This window comes from Lathamus discolor, chromosome 2, assembly GCF_037157495.1.
Source record: "Lathamus discolor isolate bLatDis1 chromosome 2, bLatDis1.hap1, whole genome shotgun sequence".
Classification (NCBI taxonomy): domain Eukaryota; kingdom Metazoa; phylum Chordata; class Aves; order Psittaciformes; family Psittacidae; genus Lathamus; species Lathamus discolor.
This window is the reverse complement of record NC_088885.1, coordinates 20,602,529-20,627,167: the sequence shown is the minus strand read 5'-3', so window position 1 is coordinate 20,627,167 and position 24,639 is coordinate 20,602,529. Positions and strand designations below refer to the sequence as shown.

The 24,639-nt window shown below is 37.2% G+C and overlaps 1 protein-coding gene across 9 annotated transcripts in view; it reads left to right on the top strand.

Annotated features, from left to right (window-relative positions):
* Nucleotides 1–21,958, top strand: part of ZNF385D (zinc finger protein 385D) — a 426,940-nt gene extending 404,982 nt beyond the window's left edge. For all 9 annotated transcript variants that reach the window (XM_065666059.1, XM_065666052.1, XM_065666054.1 and 6 more), the window contains 4 exons: nucleotides 10,718–10,951; nucleotides 12,825–13,003; nucleotides 14,394–14,495; nucleotides 18,666–21,958. In XM_065666059.1, coding sequence (XP_065522131.1) covers nucleotides 10,718–10,951; nucleotides 12,825–13,003; nucleotides 14,394–14,495; nucleotides 18,666–18,899 — 749 coding nt within the window. In that variant the 3' untranslated portion in view covers nucleotides 18,900–21,958. The remainder of the gene's footprint in view (nucleotides 1–10,717; nucleotides 10,952–12,824; nucleotides 13,004–14,393; nucleotides 14,496–18,665) is intronic.
* Nucleotides 21,959–24,639: the final 2,681 nt, after the last annotated feature.

The window sequence follows — 24,639 nt, the reverse complement described above, 5'->3', positions numbered from 1 at the left end:
CATATTATGCTCCTAAGGAGAACTTTTATTTTCTTTCTTTCTCCTTTTTAAGACCGAATGCTGGGTCTGAATGATGTCAGATCTAGTCATGTCTGAATAACTGTTGTGTACAAGAAAGGAAAAAAAGAAATACAGTGGGAGCTAGGGTATGATCTTGTAAGTGGTGTAGTATTTGCAGCCACATTTAGAAGGGAAGCCGAAACCACTTTTGTTGCTACTGTGTTGCGTTGTTAGGGGAAGGATAGCATACAAAGGAAAATGTGGCACATGTAGAGAATGACAATTTAGGTTTACCAAAGAAATTGATAAAAAACTGTAATTATGCTCATTAATATCCTCCCCTACTGGAAAACAGAATGTGAAAAGACCAACCATTACAGAACTAGCACAAACAGTTTGTAATTGTTAGCAGCCCTACTCCTGTTGCACAGGGCTGTTTTCTTTAAATGTACCTCCATGACATTTCTTCTGAACAGATTGTCTATGACTAACTGCCTAACAATCAGACCACTTAAAATGTAGCGTTTCCTCAACATGACAGAACTTTTGTCTTTGCAAGTACTGGCCAAGCAAGACAACAAATTAACTGTGTCACTATGAGTATTAGCACATGTCACTTTTAGCTTTCCAGATAACATCAGCTTTTAATGTCAGCCTTACAAGCAGATGTATAAGAAAAGGCCAAAGCATAGAAGGAATTAAATGCCTCATCCAGGAACCTGCATATGTTTGCTAAAGCTAGTCTTGGGCTGCCATTTTGATGCTTTCATTAGTATGCCATTGCTTTCTGCTTCTGTCACTGCAAACTAAGAGCAGTCTTTCCATGTTAAGGTCTCTTCTGCTACCTTTGTGTCTTAAAATGCAAACCCATTATCGTTTTATGTGTACTTGGTTGAATCAAAAAATATATTTGATTCCATAAGCTTTGAAACTCGGAGTATCTCTGTATTGTGTCATTATGAAATACATTTGTGATTTGCACTGTTACTTGTGTGCAGAACAGCCAGAACGCCTTGGGCTAGGAGGGCATCACTTCTTCCATTTTGCATATGTAGAGAGCTTGTCTGATAAAAAGCAAAGCACTAATAACCTCTCTGCTGGGTATGTGTATGGTGCCAGGGACTGCCACTGGAAGGGACAAAAAGAGTTGTTTCAAGTTCTTCTGACAAAGAGAAAATTTTATGAGAGGGAATTCACTAAATTAATGAAGCAGGCAGGTTTCTGTTGCTCTTTGCCTAATTCCAGGACCATCTATCCACCGAAAGCACATCCACTGTGCTTTGCTTGTTTTTTCTGCCAGCTAACGTAATTAGACTAATAGTTCCGTTGGTTGCAGGCTGCCTGAAGGTAGAAGACTGACACGATAGCCAACAGAGACTGCTAGTATTGCACAAAATAATTCTTTTATTTAAAAAAAATAAGAAAAAGCAAGACAAAACCGTAAACCATGCCAAGAACTGTGATGACAGCAAGTTATTTAGAAATTGTTGGTCTGGATTGTCTGCACAACTCTGTAAATATCATCCAATGCCTTTAATTGTAATGATGACACAGGGTGTTTCATAAGCCCTTTGTTTCAGCCTAGAAGCAACCTGTGTTGGGTTGGAGAGGGGAAGGAGTAGAGGGGATGTAAGTAATTGCAGAAACATTTATTTTAGATTATGGAGCCTGCTGGAGATGTAAAAGCAACTTAAATAGATGGTCATAGTAACTGCAGCTGTGAGTAGTAATAGATCCTTTCACAGATTCTAGAAATTGCAGAAGATTTCCTTTCACTGGCAGCCACTTGGAAAAATTCCAAGGAAGAAACCCCTGTAAAAGCATTGTACTGAAGAGGACTACTAAAAGTCTAAATAGGATAGCAGAAAAATCAAAACACTTATTTACTCTAATGATTAAGGTTAATAACACTACCATCTCCTGTTCTGTTCTCTCATCAATTCCTTATGAAATTTGTCCCTCCAAAATTTGGGTGCTTAGTGTCTCAACTACTTATGGAAGAGCAGGTGGCTGTAGAGAAAACCTTTGCTGATCAGTCCACAGAACGCATCTGCTACAGCCTCTACTTCTGGTGTACTCCAAGACAGATGTCTGGAAGAATGTATGTCTTCTCAGGGCTCTCCTTGCCTTAACTAAACTGGAAAAAAGTTACACAGTTACAACAGATGCTAGAACAGCTTCTGACAATTCCTGTATTAGACACAACGTTAGTTTATTGCCAAAAGCAGATTCACCAGCTCAGTGCTCTCCAGTAAAGGAAGTAAGCTGCTGTAAAGGGTATAGTTTGAATTATTACTGGAATCAAGACAGGAGAATGCCATGAGGTATTACATTTGTGGGGGTGGCCAGAAGTCAAAGTTCTCTGAAATTCTGAGTTGGATTCCAGTTGTTTTATTTCTAGGTTCTAGGACTTTAAATTTATTTTGAAACTTAGAGTTTAGATGGAGGTTTTAAAGAGGACATTCAGCTTGCTTATAATGAAAAAAAAAATCAACTCCCTACTTAAAATGGAGAGTGTTCCTATGCAATCTGCAGTGAAGTTCACTAATTCTTTCCTTGTTCCATTTGATTAATGAAAGCAATGTATTTTGTCTCCTTCTGCCAGTGATTAATACTTCTCAGCACTCCTTTGTTTTAGGTGGCAGATTGTTGGGGGAAAGATTCCACAGTGAATTGGTTTTGATATCAAGTTTTAAATAGGGTTTGCCAGCCTACTTGTTCTCTGAAAAATACTTCTCAGTCTCCAGTAGTGTATACCCTGGACCGTGTCTGCTTTATTTCTCTGTTAAAGAGAAAGGAGTGTAAGAAAGAGAGCCCCTTTCAAAGCTCACTTCCATCACTGTAGTTGAAACAGAACAGCTTGGCTGCTGCTTCCTTTCCCATATCGTCAGGGTAGGCATGTGGGGGCAGCAGGAGTAGTAGGCAGAGACTGACTGAATGAGTTAAGTACTAGTCTTGGTAAGGGCAATTCATTCTTCCAGGTATGTGGCTTGAGTCAAAGCCTTAATGGGTGTTTGGGTGGCGAGGTATTCTTTTAAAGCCATTACTGTCAGTGACACAGACAAAAATTGCTCCTTGAATTCTCCTTGGGGAAGTACTGCCTCCAGTACTCACTATGTATAATTCGGTTACCTAGACCTTGGTGGTGAGGCAGGGCCTATTTTTAAGTAATATTTTGGACTGCCTACACTAGTGATTTACACAGTGCCAAGGATGTTCCTGGACACGGGAATGCAATCATCCATTCATTTCCACTGCTAGAGCTGTCTTTGGATGACTTCTGGCCAAAGTTGAATCTCCCAGATGACCCTGAGCATAGTCTGGAGTTCAGTATCAGCCAAAGCGCAACAGGCAGTTCATATGCAGATGGCCTGTTTTGGAGGATAAGAGAGTTTAATACAGGTGGGGACTGCTGTGCACGTGTTGGCCTCCATGCTGCCGAAAGGTACATTCAAGGCAAATTCATTTTGATCTAATATATTTTACAGAAACTTTTTCTTTAGTGGGCTATAAGCTTTTTAGGACTCATTTTCAATTCCTTGGTTTTCTACCCATGGCAAATGCCTCTAATGCATTGTTTCTGCTCATGCATTAGGGTGAACTACAGATGCATTTTTGATTGTGTTTGCTTTCACTTAAAAGTTGGGAAATGCGTATTGAAGCAAGTGCAGATGTAAAACTGGTGGCAGTTTGCCAGCACAGCCTTTGATGTTGCCAAGCATGAGACACCTATGTATAGGACAATCCAGCTTTCCTTCTATATATGTGATCAAACCACCATGTGCATGTTTTATTCCTTATCTTAAAAGCAGCATTTTACATTGCAGCCTCCAAAATAAAAATTTAACTATCAAATGGAATCCAGCACCCTCCTTTAAGTTAGAGTCAAAATAGAAAATGTATTGTTTTAGTAGGGCCACTGAGACCACAGTCTGCAAAAATCCTCTTTGCACTTGACTTTGAGTTTCACCCTTTAAACAAACACTTTGTCCTGGTTTCAAATTCAATTTTTCACAACACAAGTCTTATTAATTAGATGGCAAGAGTAGCTACAGCCAGTGACCTGTTCTTCTCTTGCAGCTCCTTGTGTGGCGACACTCACTCGTAGCTGATGAAAGCTATTTTACTTCTGCCTGGCTGAGAAGAAATCTATATAATAGAAAGGACAGCTCAGTGCCCAAACGCAGCTGTCAACAAGAGTTACTTAAAATAACTTGAAAAATAAATGGTTTCTCCTCATCGCCTCCTTTCCTTCCAGTCATATTTTTGTCAGCTACATTTGCCTGAGAACCCAAAACTCAGACGCGGTGTGACATTTCCCTACCTTCTGCCTTCCCTTTCCACAGGTCTTTTACCCCCAGCTGTTGCTGTTGCTGCCAGCTCTGTTCAATTAACCTCAACAGGAATGCAGTCATCCCTCTGCAGTTCATCCTGTTCAGGATTAATGAACTGTGCTTTAAACCAAGGGAACTGCTGTAAAAATGAGGTGTAATTTCATTAGAAAATTGTGTACTGCTAATTAATGAAGAAGGTCATTTTAGGACTTGGCAGAATTGAGCTTAACTGGGGAAAAAAAAATCTACGAGCAAAAATATGTGAAGTTTGCTGCTTTCTCTTCACTCTCGCTCTCTCTATGGGCACTTTTTGTCACCAAACATCCTGTTTTCTGTCTCACTCCCATCAGGTCACCACTAAGGTGTGTCACCAGGAAGCATGGTATAAAGGCAGCAGTAAAACCACTTGTTGTGGAACCGCTTGTTTCTTCATCCTTTGTTTCTGAGTGATAAGTGTGCATAATGTAATTTATTAAAATGTTAAAAAAAAAAAAGGACTGGTCAAATACTGAGGTCATTGCTTCTCCAGTGATGAACCAAGAAGATTCATGGTATTTTACTTTCATGCTGGTCCTGAAAAGTTTGCAGTCCTTCAGTTTCCCAATAGTGCTTGTTCTGTACATTAGAGCAAAAGTTTGGGTCATACCTCAGATACATTTAGCCTTTCACTTTCTGGATATCAAAAGCAATCTTGATGGACACCTAGACAAGGCACAGTGACAAGGAACTATAGAATAAAAAGTGACTAAAGAGACAGGGTAGTGACAGGAGAAGGGAGCGAAAACGGGTGAATGGCTGGTGTTTGAAGATCAGAAAAGGCAGCATGTAAAAATTTCTAAATTCTGTTTCTGTTTGGTCATACATAACTTTATTTATTACTTCAGAGCTCTTGACTCTTCCATTGTAGCTTATTAATCAGTACCCATCCTGTAAAAGATCAGGTAAATATCAAGATTTCCAATATTTCATGTCATTACTGAAGGAGGTCTCATCATTAAGTAAACTGTCGGTCAGGTACTTTAATCCTTTATACCAAAAAGCCTGTATGTATGATATTTAACTCTCTAAACCATATTGTTGTAAGTAGATTTTTCTTACAAAAAATTTCCATGGATCCTCCCAAATTCTAAAAATATACTTCTGACTCTCCAAGTAAAAGATAATCCATTCTGGGAAGTATGTATCTATAAAAAATAGATTGAATCCAGGCTTTGAATATAAAACAAAGTCTAATGACTGGAATTTTCATAATATGATACTGAGATAATTTTCTGTACGATATATTGTAACGGGCTAAATATCCACTAACCACAAAATATGCAAGTTTGTATTCTGTGCATATAAAGGAGGAGGAGTTGATATATTTGAGTCAAAGATCCTCAAAGTATTTTGTTTAAGAGCCAGAGCCAGCCAGTGTGCTAGCACACATGCTTATGTTTTAGCATGTAAGTACAGAAAGTCAGCCAAGCACTGGAAAAAAAAAAAAAAAAAAAAAAAACAGTTGCAGTTATTTTGGGGATGGTACTTTGTTTCTTATGTACTCCGTTGTTGTATTTATAGATTCAAAAGAAATTACATCTTATCTTCAAATGTAATTACCAGAGGGGACATGGAAAATGGGATTTTCAAAGCAGCCCAAGGAAACTAAGGACCCGCCTCTTAGCAGGCAGTAAAATAATATGCCAAGTGTCTTTTGGACACACCAATGTCAAGTACCCATATGGGGCATTCTGTTACTTGAGTCAGAAGTTCTAGTGAGAAGAGGATTTGCAATACAAAGACATTTTATAGTATAATGAAATATTTCATATCAAGTTTTGTTTGTTACAAAAAAGAACGTGCTTTCTAGTTTGTGCAGGGGATGGGTTGTTTGAGTTGGGGTTTTATGTTTTGTTTGTTGGTTTTTTTTCTTTTTTCCTGGACAGCATTATGGGCCAAATGCTCAATCCTTTCATTTCAAAGGCAAAGTTTGATTTAAATGAGATCAGAACGTGTGGGTATGTGCTAAATGAGATATTTTTAAATGTGTGCCACTAGAGATTGCGGAATTAAAAACACATTCATAAATAGTTGTTATTTCTTTGAAGTCAGATCACTTCTGTCTATGGGTCTATTTATGGTTTCAGGATAAGAAATTCTGACGCATAGTAGCAGGAACTGGTGAGTAAAACTTTCACATAGAAGAAAAACATGAGTTGTAATTTTCTGTTTCTTCAACATAAAGAAAATTTGTGAGTCCTGTAGTTGGGATATAAAATTAATCTTGCTGATTTAGACTTAATCACACACTTTCAGTTTTACACTTGAACTGTGGTATCTGTAGTACCCAAAAGAGTCAGTTCTCACAGAGTGTTTTTCATTTGGCTTTGTCTTGTTAAAATATTTCTTTGATTTTGCCAGTGACCAATGTTAGATCTTAATGGTATTTATCTATTATTTTTATTTTGTGGCTATATTAAGACCAGGAACACAAACAGATTATTTTGAATCCTGAAGTGTTCCCTTTTTTTGCTGCTGGAGTCCAGTTCAATACAATATTAGCAATCAGCTTCTATGCCAAAGCCAAGCAGTGACAGTTGCAATAATGAATATTTGCTGCAGGCCACTGGTATGAAAATAGCACAGTGCTGCAAGCCTGCGTCACCAGAAACAAATCTTGCCTTTGACTGTGACTGAATTCCCAGCTTGATTTTAGATCATTTATTATTGAAATAGTTCTTAAAGCACTGTCATAATATAATGTTAAAAAAATGCTGATTCAGTCTTCAAGGCATCAATTCAAATGCCTTCCTATTCCTTTTTGGTTGTTTTGTTGTTGATTTAGTTTATGGGTTGTGTTTTTTTAATTCTTTATACCTTTAATGCTGTGCTCTGTATTTAGGGCACTGAAATGTGTACAGGCAGCAATACTGTAATGTATTTAACTCATGCTGGTTAGGTTAGAAGTTCTGGTGAGAAGAGGATTTGAATTTCCTCTTTGTAAGCTTAATTGACAGCTATTAGAATGTTTTCTCTTAATTCCTGCAGATAATTCTAAAGTTTCTATGAGGAGAAACAGCTTTAAATCTGTGGTGGCTTTTATATGATGAACTTGGGTGGTTTTCTTGTCCATGTTTTGAGTCAGTAATGCATTCCCTTTAGTGGAATATATAATGTATTTATGCAGGACACCTTTTGAAAGTGCAGAATATGTACACTGAACTTTGATTATTTTTTTAATTGAAGAATATGAAGAGTTTAACATTTTTAGTTGAATTTCTATATACAATGCTGCTTTCATGTGTGCATCTCAAAATACCTGCAAAAGGACTAAAAAAAAATCAATTGAATTTTCTTTTCACTTCAAAACAATTACATAGGGAAATACTAGATGACATAGATAAAGGAGGTCAGATATTTGAAGCTGAATAAAATCTACAGCTATTTAAGTTTTTGTTGGTTTTCATTGCCTCAGGTTTTCCTTGCTTGGGGCAGAATACTGACCCTTGCACTGTAAAGCTGTTAAATGGTGATTTACATATGATGTACATATCTAATTTCCTGCAAGATTAGAATGCGCACCAGAGTTGCCATCAGTCCTGAGAGAATGTTAATATCTTTCCCTCTCCCTAGTGCCATCAACCCTCTGCCTTTCTTTTCACCAGGAAAGTACATTGGCTGAACCTACTACTCTGTGGTAGAACCAAGATGGAGAAACTGAAGTTCTAAGACCAGTGTTATGTACTGCTGGGATCGGGCTTTTGAGGAAGATAATTTCACTGTGGCAACTTTCAACTGAAAGAAAGCCAACGCTGACTTTCAGATTCTTTGGGATGGGAAAGGAGTGACTAGTTAAATGTATAATTTTGTGGACAGATCTACAAATGCTTCATCTACTCATCAGTTTCCCAACAAAAACCTTAATATTTCAAAACAAGTTGGGTTTTCTTGAAACATTATTGTTGGTCTGTAAAAAAATAATAGCAGAATGTTCAGCAAGTAATACTATTCCTTCTGCACCAGTATCTGACATGGCTGGTATGTTCAGGATATAACCACCTCCAGACTCATTCTCAGGAAAAAAATAAGGTGTTAAGCAGGATCTTATTTTTGCTATATGCTTTAATGCCTGGCAATATGTAGAATATTCACATGGCAAACTCTGCTTTCTTGGTTTTATGAATAATAATTGTTAAAAAACATTTGGGTTTTAAAAATTAAATGGGAAGATATATACAAACACCACAAAATATACAATGTATAGAAATTAATAGGTCTTGAAGGGTCAAATCCCCACTGACTGAAAGGGAATCATACCTGGGTCGGTTGCTCCTGCGGATATTTGGTCAGTCAGTTTCAAGTCCTCCAGTAGGCAGTATTTCCAGATCTCTGCAGGTAGGCTATTCTCAGGCTTTAATATTAGAACAAATTTCCTCATGTCTAATCTAAGGCTCTCTTGATGTAATCCAATAGTCTGTGTCCTATTAGGAAGGATCAGGGAAAAGAGTTTATTCTCTTATTTTCAGCTACAGATCTGCAGATCTAAAAAATGTTTTCTGTGTTTCCAAATCTTCCATATTCACAGTCCCTGTTTTCTAAATGTCTAATTTGTTTTGGCTTCCTCTCCCTCTTGTTGGTTTCCATTTATATTGCTGCTGGATTAACAACAAAGCAGGTAATCTTTCATTTTTGACTTTGCAGTCCCCAGACTGGACACAGGGCCTTTAAGTGCTGATTAGCGGAGAAGAAAATACTTCCTATAGCTTTCACTTTGGACATCCAGTATGGGGGGAGTACCTGTTTCATAACACGATGATATGAGAGATCTCTGTTCATCTTGTTACCTGCTACTGAAAGCTTTTTCTCATAAACAAGCAAAGAAAACAACACAAAATCACACAAACAAGTCCTCTAAAAGTAGTTTTGGGGCTGTTGTTCTTCATCCTGTTTTAATAGATCAGATTAATCCTACTGAGTGTGGACTCCTGCAGTTGTCTTTGCTGAAAAGTATCTAATTTTCTAGACTGTTTCTCAGAATTGTTTTGAATCATGTCTCTGTGTTTGTGGTTGCTCCCAGTTTGCTGTTGTCTGCTAAGGTATTAGGTATGTTCTTCATTAATGAAGTCGTTGAACAATCTGAAACACATCTCTGCAGCATCAGTCAGTTGTGTCCCTCCTGCACCACAGCACATACTGAGATCTATCAGCAAAAGAATTATTATTTTGCCTGTTCTTATAAATTGCAGTGAATAAAGCACAGTACAGGTAGAGCACCACTAACACCAAGGGATGTATGAAAGAAAATTAGCTGTCTATGTTGGAACATACCCAATTCCAGGGATATCTCAGTTAAGTAACTATGATTTCTTACAGGAGAAACTGCTACTCAGTAGGACTTAATATGACAAAATACAACAGTGCAAAGCTAGAAGAGCTCCTGTCCTTACTCTCCTTTTCCTGTCCCTTACTTGCTGTCTTCTCCACTGGCTCACTGTTGTATCTTGCTGTCCTCTATCCTGCTAAATACTTAACTACCATATGAAACTGCCATATCCAAATTTCATCTGTGCATTATTCAAACCACAATATCACTGTGTATTTTCTCTCTCTTGAATTTGAAAACTACAGAAAAAGCACAAGTTCTTAGATGCAAATACTAGGTTTGCAAAGAGGTTTAGGTTTATAATATGCTTACAGTTTTTCCTAATATACCAATGATATGAAAAATGGAAATCTTATTAGTGTTTGTGTAAGTCTCAGATACAGAATTTTGCATATGTAATTACTATTATTAGTATTTATTGTTATTATGTAATAAGGGGTAATAATAATAGATGGATAAATATATACTGTGTATTATTCATTACGTATCATTTTGTATTAGTTTTGGCTAGTATCAAGTGAAGCACCGATTTAACATTTTATTTTAGCAGATATCAAGAACAGACAATTATTTTAATATTAGTTTTAGTACAGAATGGTTAAACTTTAGCTTGGCTACTCATAATCAGCGTTAGTATGGCAGTTTATGCATCTGAAGCACTGCATTTAAATTTTAACTATTATAATGGTAAATTACACAACCTCTTCTAGTGGATTATCTTTCAGTTGCACAGCGCAGTTTTAATGACCTGTCTTTTCAATTTATGAATTCTGTATTTACTGTGTGTTAGCACAAGGCAGGAGACAGAATACGTCTCATTTCGATACATGGGAGTACTGTATTTTGTAACCACACGAAATACGAAGAATAAGGTCAGATTTAGTTCATTACCATGAGTTAAACCATCACCAGCGCAATCTGGCTCTCTGTGCAGTTGCAGCATTAGGATGAAAACAAGCAAATGCTAAAGGTCAAAATCACTTTTTTTGTGTTTCCTTCCGTCTCCTCTCTTTGCCCACAGATGTTACCACAGGGACACCAGCAATATCAACAACGACAACCGTGGAAATCCGGAAGAGCAGTGTTATGACAACTGAGATCACCTCTAAAGTGGAGAAAGTCCCCACAACAGCCACTAGCAGCACCACATGCCCTTCCGTGGAGACTGAGGAAGAAAAAGCAAAAAGACTGCTGTACTGTTCACTATGCAAAGTCGCTGTCAACTCTGCCTCGCAGCTGGAGGCGCACAACAGTGGTGAGATGGAGCTTGCTTTTCTCCATTTTTTCCTTCTGTCTCAAGAGCTGTGCAATTATCTTCCCCTGAATAGATTAGATCTCTTGCAGCAGGGGACAAAGAGGTGGCAGAAAACTGGCAATTACAGGGAATTCATTAACTATTAAAGAATAAAAATGACAGGCAAAGAGTCTTTCATAAAGGGGGAAGAAAGGGATTTTATTGCATGCAAGTTACCCATTTTCTTACATTTTAGCTTTTGCAGCTTCCAAACCTTATAGAGCTAAATAACAACTCATGCTTCATTACCTTTGGTGTTCAGAGTTTGCATAGTTTTGTTTGTGCCAGCTAGCAAACTGAGTATGAATGCCATTAGTTTTGTTTGAAATCTAACAAATTAAGGCTGAAAGAGGGAGCGTCAGTTGGAGTCCAATAATGAGAGTTAGAATTCTTAGATCCATATTGTCTGTTAATAACCTGTTAAAATTATGTATATTTTCCCTTTGTTTTCATCAACTGATAGCAACTACTGTATGAAAGTTTCTTAATTTCCAAACATTTTCACGTTGTTAGAGCTAGTTGCTTCAATAATTGCCAGTCACTATTTTAAGCATCTCATTGATTGGCTGTGTGGTGAGCAGAGTTAAAAGATCTTGGGATTTAATATGGTGGTAATGACCACCTATAACCATCCTACAGAAAATCTCCTGATTTTGGATGTCAGGGGTTACCTGCCAGCAGGGTAAATAGATTTAAGAGACAGACAGAGAGCCTAAGGTTTGAAACATAGAGACAGTGATCATATACCTGCAGCAAAATGATCAGTGGTTTCATGATGTAATAAAATAGGAATTAACTTTGGCATGTCTGAAGAATCCACTTAAATTTAAAAGGAAATGGTAATTTGTTGGTATTCAAAAGAAACAAAGCCTAGTCAGTTTTGAATGCTGTGTTTGATGTATGCCAGGTCTTCAACTGGTAAAAATTCAACTTTATAAAGCTATTTAACTTCACATAAGGGTTAGACTCAACATTTTTCTGATCAAGATGAGAGTCAAAACATTATTCTTAATATTTAAACACAACTTTCCAAGTTTTTGCTGTCTATGCTGATAAACTCTGTGTGTGCTCACACGCATGCTTGTTTAAAGTGCACACGTGAGTGCATATAGCAACTACCCTTGGAACACTAATTCTGTACGCAGAACAGTCTGTTATCGTCACAGCCTGCCTGTGTGGAAGTCAACAGTATAAGAATTGTTCAGTCTGAATAAAGGTAACACTACAGGACACTTATTTTCTATCCAACCTTTATTTTAATAAAAATTCAAGTGCAATTTTCTCACATGTACGTTCCTCACACATTTCGGTTTCTGTTCAGGCCATTGAAGATCCATAGGTTGCTGCCAAAAACCTCTGCCGCTTTTTGATTTGAAAGCTAATTAGTTAATTACAGATTTAAATGTAAGATACATAAGACATACTGTTTATCAGTGCATTCAGGAGGACAACAAATCAAATCCAACTACATCTTTAATAGCTAAATTACTCTTCTTTTGCAGCTACAGTTCAGGTTTTATTAGCAGTAGGAGTTAATGAGAAAAGTCACACCCATTTAACTTCACATCAGGATACCTGATTGTGCCACTACTTACTGGTGTGGCTGCTTTGTTCTAGTGCATTACCTACAGTTATGTAATTTAATAATGAAATATCAGATGTTAAATACTGTTACATTGGTATGAATCAGATACAGACAAACACAGGCATATTCCAAGAACAGCATGTGGTACCAAGCTAAGGCTCATATGATTTTCTTTTAAAAAGAAAATAAAACAATGAATGCAACCAAAGTGCCAAAGTTGTTTCTGTTTCCCATTTCTAATGTCTCCAGGGACAAAGCACAAAACTATGCTGGAAGCTCGGAATGGAAGTGGAACCATAAAAGCCTTTCCCCGGGCAGGCGTAAAAGGCAAAGGACCTGTGAATAAAGGAAACACAGGCCTTCAGAACAAAACATTTCACTGTGAAATATGTGATGTGCACGTAAACTCTGAGACACAACTGAAACAGGTACTCAGCTAGCTTGTAGAGTGTGAATCCTTGGCTGTTCTTTGTTTTCATGATGATAAAGTACCAACACAGTCAGCATGTGTCAGTCTAACAGTTTACATCCAAATGGAGCTTACAGATTTTGCCCTTTGTTTTGGCTGTCATGCTGTATATTTTGGTTTGGATATGATTTTCCCTTACACAGATTATGTTTTCTCAAAATCTCTTGATTACTTGATCTCAAAAGGTCTTTTCCAATCTAGTTGGGTTTATGATTCTATGATTCTACATATATTTCTGTAAAGAGTTATAGAAGCTGTAAGCTGCAACATGTTACAAGTGTCTTTAGACTACTGTAATTGTCATGAGTTAATAAACCCTGCCATTTAGTGTACTGCATGATATTGGACTTGACAAAGATGTGGAGGTGTGTGCAGGCAGTACTTTTGCAGAACACTGAATAACCTGCTTAAAAATGCGGGCTGGAGACGATTTGTACTATTTTTTTATCAGTGTAACTCTAACTGAGAAGCATGACCTCTAAATTGCAATTACACTAAGTTATGTTCAGTCATTCTTCAGATGAACAAAGCCTTTGTTCTGAAAAACACTTAGTTTAATTCCATATGCCTTTTGGAATTAAACTTGGGGAACTTTACAAGAATGAAGATAAATTCACTAATGGACAATAGCAATACTTGTCTTCTGCTTTCAGAAAAAAAAAAAAAAAGCCCAGTTCTTTTGTCTTTTTTTTTTTTTTTGTGAGAACTGTTGAGAATGGAAATCAAAGAATATAGTACTGAATATAATACTGCAATAGAGTCTGTGTAGCAGGATTTTTGTAAAATCTCATAGATTTCATTAAAAAGATAGTGGATTGTGGGGGGGGGGGTGTGTTCACTGTCAGTTTGGTGTGTAACCATCTTTCAGCTGAAATCTTAGAAAGATCTTCAGGTTTCTTAGGGTTTTAAACAATTTTGTGGCCTTCCCCCCTGCCCCCTTTCCAATAGTGGATACTCTACTATCTAACATTCTTCCAAAATTTCTGTCAGCAGCGGATTGAATTTGATGGGTGCTTTATAAATGGGGAGGAATTTTTCAAAGGCTTCTGTCTTTGACCTGATTCAGGTCCTGTTGAAGTTAGCAAAGGTGATAAAGTGATTGACTACAGGGGAAGCAGAGCTGACCTGAGCACTGTTAAAAATTGCAGTTCCAGTATGTGATACACAAAGGATCGTTCAAATTGGAATAGACCCCGTTTCCATTTGTTATTGAATTAGTCAAAGTAATGCTGCTGTAGAGAGCAGTATCCTTCAGTGTTGGAACACCCTTATGAAAAGCAAAGTCTGAAATGATCTATTAAACATCTATCACTCTTCCCCCCCCTCCCCCCCCAAATGTATTTTAACAGCACATAAGCAGTAGAAGGCACAAAGACAGAGCTGCTGGGAAGCCACCTAAACCTAAATACAGCCCTTACAACAAACTCCAGAAGGGAACACATCCTCTAGGGGTAAGTCAAATACTTTATGGTTGTTTGGGTTTGGTTATTGTATTTTATTTTATTTTACTATTTTACTTTTATTTTCACCAGGCTGAGTAGGGGGTTTAGAAAATGTAGGTGGAAAAATGATTAAAATGAGAGGAATATTGTCAGCAATGGGAGTATACAAGTGTATAAGCCCATGGAAGCCCACAAGGGGCTTTTTATATACTCTAATGGGTGTTGGCTGCAACCTTTAGGTCCTCAGTTTTGTAGCTAGAACTGAATAACCCCAGGAAAGAATCTTGTTTCAAAGGTAATTAAAGAGCAAGAGATGAAAGAAACACCCAGATGTCAAACAGGATTTTTCCAGTTTTCACAAAGGATGATAGTGATGAAATGGCTAAATAATACTCTATAAAACATGAAACCTTTCTTCTATTTAGAAAAATTATTCAGATAACAATTAAAATAATTGAAATAATCCATCTGTCATTTCATTCCACTCAATTTCAGGATAGTTTTGGTCACATTTTTGACTGCCAGGATAAACTATCTGTAACACAGTTCTTACTAGTTTCAATAGCTGAGAAAAATGTTTACTTTTTAATAAAAAACCCTCTAGGATTCTGCCATCAGTTAAGAAACAGTTTATATTGTGGGTGGGTTAGTGAAACATCTGACATTTATCTCCATCAGATAAACTGCATGATTGTTTTATGTGCTCTGGTGTTTCGTAAGGGTTTATAGATGGTTTTGGCAGAGGCAGGATGTTGAATCCTTGGCCTCATAGAGATTAGCTCCTTATGCCATGACCATCTTCTTTAATGCTGTTAGAATATGGAGCTTTGTCTCTGTGAAAACCCAGTTCTCTTTAAGTTAAAGCTCTTTCTTGACAACAAAAGTTTGTCTTTGTTGGGACCACCCTCATGAGTATATATTCATGCATGATTCAGTTGCGTAGGAGCTTTCCTAAATGTTGTAGTGTAATGCAGTGCCACATTCTGGTAGATCCACTGGTAGGGATATAGGCCCATAGGATTTTCCAGTAATCCACCAGGAAGACCAAGGTCTCCAGTACATATAAGCTATACTGAAAGGAATAGAAAATATGTATGTGGTAAGTAGGACAAGAAATCACGAAAGCCTTTCTGACAGGATTATTATTCCTTTAGGAAATCCATTGTTTCCTAGGGGATGAAAATAACTATTACATTACTGTTACCATTGTGCAAAGTTCTCTGTTTATGAATTTTTGTAATGGTGGTTTTTGAGAACTCCAGCCAGGATCATTTAGTTGCTGCATAGACAAATAAAGGCAATGTATCCTTTTCCTACTTCCTCACTCCCAGTTGCTCACAATATACAAGTCAGGCTAGAGGTGAGCAAAGAGACCAAGGGGACTTAAGAAGGAGTGAATGAGTTAGTAATTAATGAACAGATCAGTGTAGTAGAATCGATCAGTGTGTAGAAGAACACTTAGAAAAGATGACAGCAGTTATCTATTTAGTCTTTTTGGTTTTGCATAGAAAAAGTACCAAAATTGCTGTCATTTGAAATGCAGAATGGCACAGCAACAAGCCAAAGATGTGCTAATTTAACTTTGAATGTAAATGTTTTTTATGACCTCTAGATTATTCTTTACTCCCCCTTAATTTTTCAAGTCATTTACTGTCCCTGAGTTTGTTTCATTGAAAATGAAACAGCTAGTGGCTACTTTACTTTTGATGTTGACTTTCCTGTTAACTGATACTTGCAGGGTATTGTGTATACTAAAGGTTACTAGCTTTGCAGCTATCGTGAAATCAGAGCCGTGTCGATAAATTAACTACAGAGTTATCTAACTTCATTAGAAGTTTTTGATTCCTCCAAGAATGGGAAAATAGCCCTAGCCTTTTAATATAAACATAAGTCACATAAAATCTTTGTTCTTCGTTTCAAAAAAAAAAATTATGAACATCATCAAATTTTTTTCCACAGAAGTTAGGAAAAGGATGTACTGGATTTTCATAGCTGTTCTAGACCAAAACCTTTCCATTGCTGTGTTTTCAGTATCATCTGTACTGCTTTGCCTGGTCTGGTTTTGCATGCTTCAGAGGAAACTTTATGAATTCCCATGGTACTATTGCAGAGTTTAAGAAATCTTGTCATATTGGGACTTACTTGATATTTCTTCAAGACGCAAATGTCCAGCATGTATAAAACGCTACACTGGAGAGAAAAAGTTTATCAGACATTTGATAGTCCAAACTTTCTGCAATAAAATAACTCTTAGGAAAATCATCCTTCACTGGAAATTCTAGACCTCAATCAGAGTCCTGTTGGTTTGGGCTGGGGTTTTCTGTACTTTGTACACAGGATTTTTAGGGTTTTTTTCTGTGTGTACTAAACAGTATTTACTAAAGACTGTAAGGAAGGAGGAAAAAGTCAAATGCTCAGCAAGGAAGAATACAGCGTGGATCAGTGGGTGTCACACCGATCAAGGAAAAGATCAGATCATTGCTTTTCATAGGCACCGTGAGGAATTTTATATCTAACATGCATTATATCCTCCTTTAAGAGAGTATGAGTATCTCTCTCAGAGCTTTAAAAAGACCTTGAGGCCAGCAGAATTGCCAGTGGGTATTGGGAAAAGTAAAAATCCCAAATCCATCTGACTGGTAAAGAACCATAGGCTTTTTAGAATATAGCAATAGTGTAATGAAACTCGCTGGTGGTTCATGCCGGAGTACTCCTGGCCTTACTTTCTGACTAGTTACTCACCAAGGTACTGGTGAGTTGAAAATACCAGATTGATAGAGTTCAAGCTCTATTTGAAAGTCCCTTTCAATTCAAGGATGAGAAATTGTTTCCCTGTGAGTGAGAAGTGTCTATACTTACCATGGTATGGTATATATATTCATATTCTCTATATGCAATACCACATATTCAGGTTTATGTTCTTTGCAAAGGGCCTTACGTCATGCCAGGACACAGACCCACTAAAAGTCCATCAGAGCCAATGGGAACTTTTCCTTGCCAGTGGATGAGGTTTCTATTCTTATCTCAAATTATAAAACCAGAACAACAAAGGTATTCAGGCTCCTGGCATCTCATTAGAAACTTGAAGTCCCACTGAAATCTGCAGAAATCTATATAGACTACTCTGATGTTCATTTGTATGCACACCAAATGTAAATTCTCTTAAATAATAATGGACCTCTGTGAATATATTCAATCACTCTGGGAAAAGCATCAGGAGTTGTTGTTTTTTTTTCTTTTTGGAAACTAAATGAGTTGTATTTGGTAATAGCACAACTCATGATTTACATGTTTTTAAAGGAGAAGCCTCAGTGACTAATAAAAATACCATGTTTTGGCATGTGATGTAGGGAAGATTCTTTTCATGGCAACATTTTAAAATATCTGCCACTTTTTCACAGCCCTTGTAAGAGTGAACAGTATCTTAGTCAAGAAAATTTGAAGATGCAGCTAGATGACGTAGGGCAGCACCCATAGAGTTGACCACCTATTTGAACCTGTGAAACATAGAAGATTTTCATAACTGGTGCAAGACAAACTTTGCTTTTTGTTTGCTTGCTCTTGGAAACAGGAGCTAATAAATCGGAGCTAGCTGGAGATCTTAGATTTTAAGTAGAACTTGCATCCTAACAGTAAAAACAAAAGTCAGACCAGGGAATAGGATACGTTTTCATTCTGCTCTGTTCTCTGTCGTAAAGCTGTCCAGATTGGGGTCTTTTAATTGATGGCTAATTCTTCTTTATTTAATTCTTGTATGGTATGTGCAGCATTACTTTGGTGCAGATTGCCCAGCCCCTATTTTATTTAGTGGGACGTGTCCCTGCCCATGGCAGGGGGTTGGAACTAGATGATCTTAAGGTCCTTTCCAACCCTAACTATTCTATGATTCTATGATTCTATTTAGGTTTTCTTTGTTTTCTAATCTCATGTTAAATTGCAAGTCTCAGCAGTAAGGTGTGAACACTGAAACTGCCTGTCCCCAACCAAATCCTGCTCACCCTTGTCCAATCTGTAAGATCGTATCTCCTGTCACAAGCCTGCAGCTCACAGAGTCAGTAGCCACTATGAGGCCTCTCTTGCCTGATTTTGCACTTATCATCTTAAGTCAAGCTCCCTGTGGTGTTCCTAATATGAACAAATTATGTCTCTCTGTTTGTTTGTTTTCTCTCTTCCCCACAGGTAAAATTAGTATTTTCAAAGGAACCTTCAAAGCCAATGGCTCCACGGATCCTACCAAACCCGCTAGCAGCTGCAGCAGCAGCTGCTGCTGTGGCTGTGAATTCCCCCTTCAGTCTTCGCACAGCCCCAGCAGCCACCCTTTTCCAGACTTCAGCACTTCCTCCAGCACTCCTACGACCAGCTCCGGGGCCTATACGGACCACTCATACTCCTGTGCTGTTTGCTCCTTACTGAACTCCAAACAGGAATTAATTGTACTGCAATAATTTTTCCAAGCAAACAAACAAACAAAACAAAAAGAAAATCAAGAACATTGAACTATGCAGTGTTTATTTATAGTTTAAAGTATATATGAAGAGCCAGGACTTTTGATAGAGAACTGAACAAATTCTAAAAGGGGGAATGGGCAGTATTTTCTCCAGATGAGAACATTCCTCTTGAGTATTGATCGTTTTAGAACTGATCTCCAGCATTGACTTGTAGTGACATATAAAACTTATGAAGCCTTTGACTGTGCTTTTTGGCACATACTTCCCTGCAATGTCTTTCCTGCTTTATGAAACAACTTACAAATTTGTCTAAAGGGCATTAACTGGTTCCAATGTACATAAAATACTTTATTCTGTAGATTAAAGAAGAAGGAAAAAAAAAAAAAGAAACACTGTGAATAGTAGTACCCTTACCAATCCTCCTGCAAAATCAGCAGTTAATGGGTATTTATCTGAACAAAAGTAGATATAATAGATGTCTTGTAAAACAGTAGTATTGTGTCTCTATCTATGCCACTAGGTTTCTAACTGAGTTGCAAAAGACAAAATGAAAAAATTATGTCACTTTGGTAAGTAGTCAAAAATGATGACAATAATGTGGAGCTGTTCCTGGTGAGCAGAAATCGCTTTCCTCACCCAGAAAAGAATGGGCATGAAGATAATCTATGATTAGGACAAAGTAAATGGTAAAGAAGATTTAGTGAGAGAAAAAAATAATAATCCAGATGCTGTACACAGAATAGGTCAAAATTCTATTTAACTGAGAATGTATGTGTACAGTGTGTACTGTGTGTGTATATTCAAAAGGTGTAATACATACAGGATAGGTCAATGTTGAAGGCATGCCAGTGGACAGCTAAAACTACACTCTTGTCCTGAAACAGGCCTGATAGCTTAGTGTTGAGCAGACAGAAGACACAAATAGGTTGCGCAAAGTGATAACTACCAGGAGAGAAATCCTGGCCTCATTTAAGTCAGTATAAAGTTCTGACTGCAGTGTAGCCAGAATTTCCTTCCAAGTATGGCACATATTCCTTTTATATCACACCAGTGGGAGTGTCTATAGATCCAGGTAACATTTTTTGCAACAGGCTTAGTCATAGAAGCAGTTTTATTCTCTTATTTCCTACTGATGTGATATAAAATGTCTTAATATACCTATAAAATGTAAACAGCAACACGTGAGATACATATTACAAGATAACTGCACATTGTGGGTTTGGAACAAATACAACCTTTAGGATCTGAAGGGACCCTTGAATTCTGTAGCTGACCTTTATATAAGGACAGCTTAAAGCCTTATACATTTACTGTGAGGCTTAAAGGGGTTGACTGTGTCCCTTTAAATTGAGATTTATCAGGGGTATATATAGATATATTGTATATATGTTAGAGTAAGAAAAATAACTTATAAACAGAAAATCTACTATATAAAATAATTATATAACCATTGAGTTTCACATGTGGGTCATTAAGTGGTAAGTAACAAACAGCAGAGAAAAATAGACTTCTTGAATCTGATTTTTGCTGCCTGCTTTTTCCCATAGGGAGCTGAAAAGTATCTATTAATATTATGGAGTGCGCTGCTGAGTGGCATGCGACCACTCTGATGTGTAGCTATGTGAAATACCTACCATACATTTAGGAGGAATAAAATTTAAAAACATAATTTAAGTTTAGATGTGGAAATTATTTGAAAGATTTTCTTAAAAGGTAGTAATGCAAAATATTGACCATATGGTTGCTATAAGATGCTGCCTGTGGTTAATGTGAGAAGTTGGGAGATACAGAGGATGGGAATATACAGCACTTTTGACTTGCAGTTCATCAGTGAGCCTTCCATATACATCGTTATTTGCCATTTTTTAAAACCTCTCTGCATTTAGATTTTATAAAAAAAATATATATAAAAAGAAAGAAGAGGTTCCATGGATGTCTGTGTCCAAAGAATTCCAAAGAGATGCATTTATTTATCTACAAGTGTTAAAATAAGTTCTATATTATGTATTTGTATTTCATCCAGTTTATTTGCAAACGTTTGTGCCTTGAAATGAAATGGGCTTTTGTTTATATCTAATTCACTCCTATGTAGCCATGAAGAAGATGTGATGGTGATTTCAGGGCTAATTACTACCTGGATTGCTTTGGCCCAATTTCCAAAACAAGAAGAATGAGTAAGTTCCTGAAGCCAAGTTTAGGCACCTAAATAACTAGGGGCTGACATTTAAAAGGGCTCCCTAACTCTACAGCTCCCAGTAAAGAGGCAGTAAACAAACCAGCCTTCAAAACCTGCACCTAGCACTCAATTAAGAAAATGCCTCATTTTATTTGGGTTCATAAATGTAATGTAGTAATGTTCAACTCCTCTTTGCAAACTCTTGGCCTTGGTCTTTTAAGCCTGCTTTCAATCTTCCATCTTTTTGCAGAAGTTGTAGTGCCATTGCCAGCTGTGTTCATATCCCTCCTTGAATAGAGCACCACTTTTCAAGCTGTGCTCCATGAGCCACCGTTTATCTCCAGGCCTTTTGTAATAGCCTGTGTAAGTAAGAGCTCGCTAAACAGAGGAGGACCAGCATTTTGGGAAGGCAGAATATCTGGGCAGATCTTTTATCCATGAAAACACAGATGGGAAAAGGGGAGACCCACAGATATCCTGTAGGCTCTTATGCATGGCCTTCTGGTGCATGGACACCTGCTGTACATCCTGCCATATTGTTAAAATGCCATCAAAATCAACAGGATGATCCTTGCCAAAATGTGGCCTGTGGCATGTATGGAGGCACAGTACCAAGGTCAGAGTTAATACAAGTTTTGCTAGAAATAAAAAGAGCATCATTCCAACTACTTACATCAGCTAATTTGCAATGACACGTTCCGTTTACTTGGACCTCTTTTGTCACAGTGCTCTATGGAACAAGTTTTTGTTCACACAAGTCTCTTAAATTTCAGCTGTAAACAACAAAGTCAATTCTTTTTATGTCTCTTACTCACTACCTAATAAAGGATAAAGCCTAAATGTTAGAATGCATAGTGGATTTTCTGTGCCTTGCTGTTTCACCCTGCTCTTGGTCAGTAACAAGTCAACATACCTGGGATGTCAGCACAACTGTTTTAGTATATATATATATATGTCAAGGAAAATATCGGTACAGCAATCTGATTGGGCAAGGGGAGCTTCCCGTAAAGGGTACGTCCACAGTATACAAAGGAGCTGACAAAGGAACTATCACACAGAAAACACTTTACACCTACTTGTCAATACATCCTATATAGAGAGCACTATAAAAATGTGTCATCATATTGCATACTACAGTAATACTCCAGGGCCAGAAGGAAGCCTAAAGCACAAGGAAACAGATCATTTTGTTGAAGACACAGTCACTCACTGGAATAACAGTGTGAAATCAGCCTGCAGGGAAATGGCTGGGTATGAACTAAGAAAAACAAATAGGTTCAGGGATGTTTTCTTCAATTCTATACAAAGTGTTAAAGAATGACTATGCTGTTCTGACCCAAAGAGATGGTATTTTTGTGGGAGGGATATATATATCTAATATTTTTATGCTGTCTGCATTTTCCAGCTATCTCTGGCTTCAAACCTTTGTTCTAAAGGATCATCGTTGCTCTGAACCATGAAATTAGTTACATTCTTGAAAGCTGCTGTAAAAGCTGATGTGAGAGGTCACTAAGCATATGGTCTAAATATGATGATCTGAAATAATAAAATAAAAAAAAAATGAACTGGCCATGTCGAGAAATATTGTATTTGAAAAGTGGACATCTTTTTTTTAAGATAAATTAAAATTATACAAAATTAAGAATAGCTAAATAAAGTTAATATAGCTAGAATAATTACATTTGTCATTTTAATACTGGAATATTACAATTAGCTTTGTATTTTAAAAGATGAAAAGACTTTTTAGATGCTGAATCAATGCAAGGATGCTATAAGTAAATTTAATGTCTCACAGTCATTATCTTCCAGTTATACCAGGAATACCATAACTGCATGGACCTGCCCTTAGTCACTTAGGTAGAGTGTTGGCCTTATATTCCCTGAAAGCTGAAATAATGCTTCTTAGGAGCCCTTGCTTCTGCTTTCTACTCCCATTAAAGACATAGTTTTTAGGGTCTTCTCAAAGCATCTTGGGAAATTTTGCTTTAATACCTCTTTTTTTGCAAAAATAAATGTAATTTTGTGAACATAAGACCAACACTGAAAAGGTTTCTTCACAATTACAACATTCTTGTGGCTAAATATGAAGCAAAAATAGCCAGATTATTTTGCTGCACAAATCACTCTGGAAACAGTTAAAGTCAGAAGCCTATACCACTTTATAAGGTGTATGTTCTTTTTATTAACATAGGTGTCTGAATCTCCATTTTAAAAATTGACTTCAGCATAGCTCAGGCTTCAGGGCTCTGAGCACCTTAAGCTCACAAGAAAATTGCTTTGAGCTTCTTATTTACCTAAATGCACATGAAAATGTGAGGCTGTGCTATGTAAAACACTACAGGTTTGGGTTTTTTTTTACATCACATCTTTGCCTGTTCTCATTGTTTATCTGTGAGTGCCATTACTTCAGTGCTTGTGAGTCATACAGGAGCTTCTGTGCTGACATTCAGTACGTGACTGAAAGAAATAGTAACACTGATAAATCTTATCTTAAAGTAGTTGAAATCTCAAACTCACAAATAAGGGTTTAGCCAAGAACAAGAGCTTTATGGCCTCTCGCACCTACGGGTTTATTAAAATTCAAGACCATTTAGGACTAAATGTACCTATCTGAAGGAGGGTTATTACAGAGCCTGACCTGAAATGTCAGGAGCTGAAAGAGGCTGCGCTCCAGACTGAAATTAAGAATACCCTGAAACCATAATGGTTTTAAACCTGGGACTCCTGAAAGCAGTTGCAAAGATCTTTGACTTCAGTAGAAGCATTTTTTTTCCCTGAGTGCCTGAGGCCTTGTGCAGTCATGCTGTGTACTGCAATTAGGTGTCATTCAACTCTGATTCTGTATTGATACATTGATAAAGAAAGAAACTTGGCTCAGCCTAAAATGTGATTAGTGGCTGCCAAGTTCTTGTGATCAGCTTCATGCTGGGATGATTCTTGGATGGTGAAGTAAGAAGAGTCAAAAGAGTCAATGTAAAGAAACTAGTAAACTAATCTGATGCTTTTTCCTTGTGCAATGTTCTTATATGGAACTTGTGAGTCATTAATAAGCTGGGACATTCAGGAGTTCCTGCATAAAAAATATGGACCTTGAAGGTCATGAGATCTTACTGTTAAAAATAATTTTGATGAGAAAGATGAGGAAAAAAACATAAGACTTTCTTTGGCTTAGGTACTTTGTAGCAACGGTCTTCGCACTTGTCACTGTCAGCACACTGACATTTGTGCTGTTCATAGCAGGAGCTGATTATTTTGCACACGTAATTAGAAGCAAGTATAGTTATTAATATTCATTGCATAGGTATTGGAAACTCAGTTGCAGGACACAAGAATTTTGCTTGGAAATCCATGCATTCATATCTGTTCATACCAGCCAAGATACCACAGCATCTCTTCAACACCTGAGTCTCCAGAAAGGATATACATATTTTTTTATTTGTTATCATTACTATTTGATTTGTCTCCTATGTTTCTTTATTCATAGTTTCATCTCTCATATGAGTGAACAGAATCCATAAGTTTTAAGTAT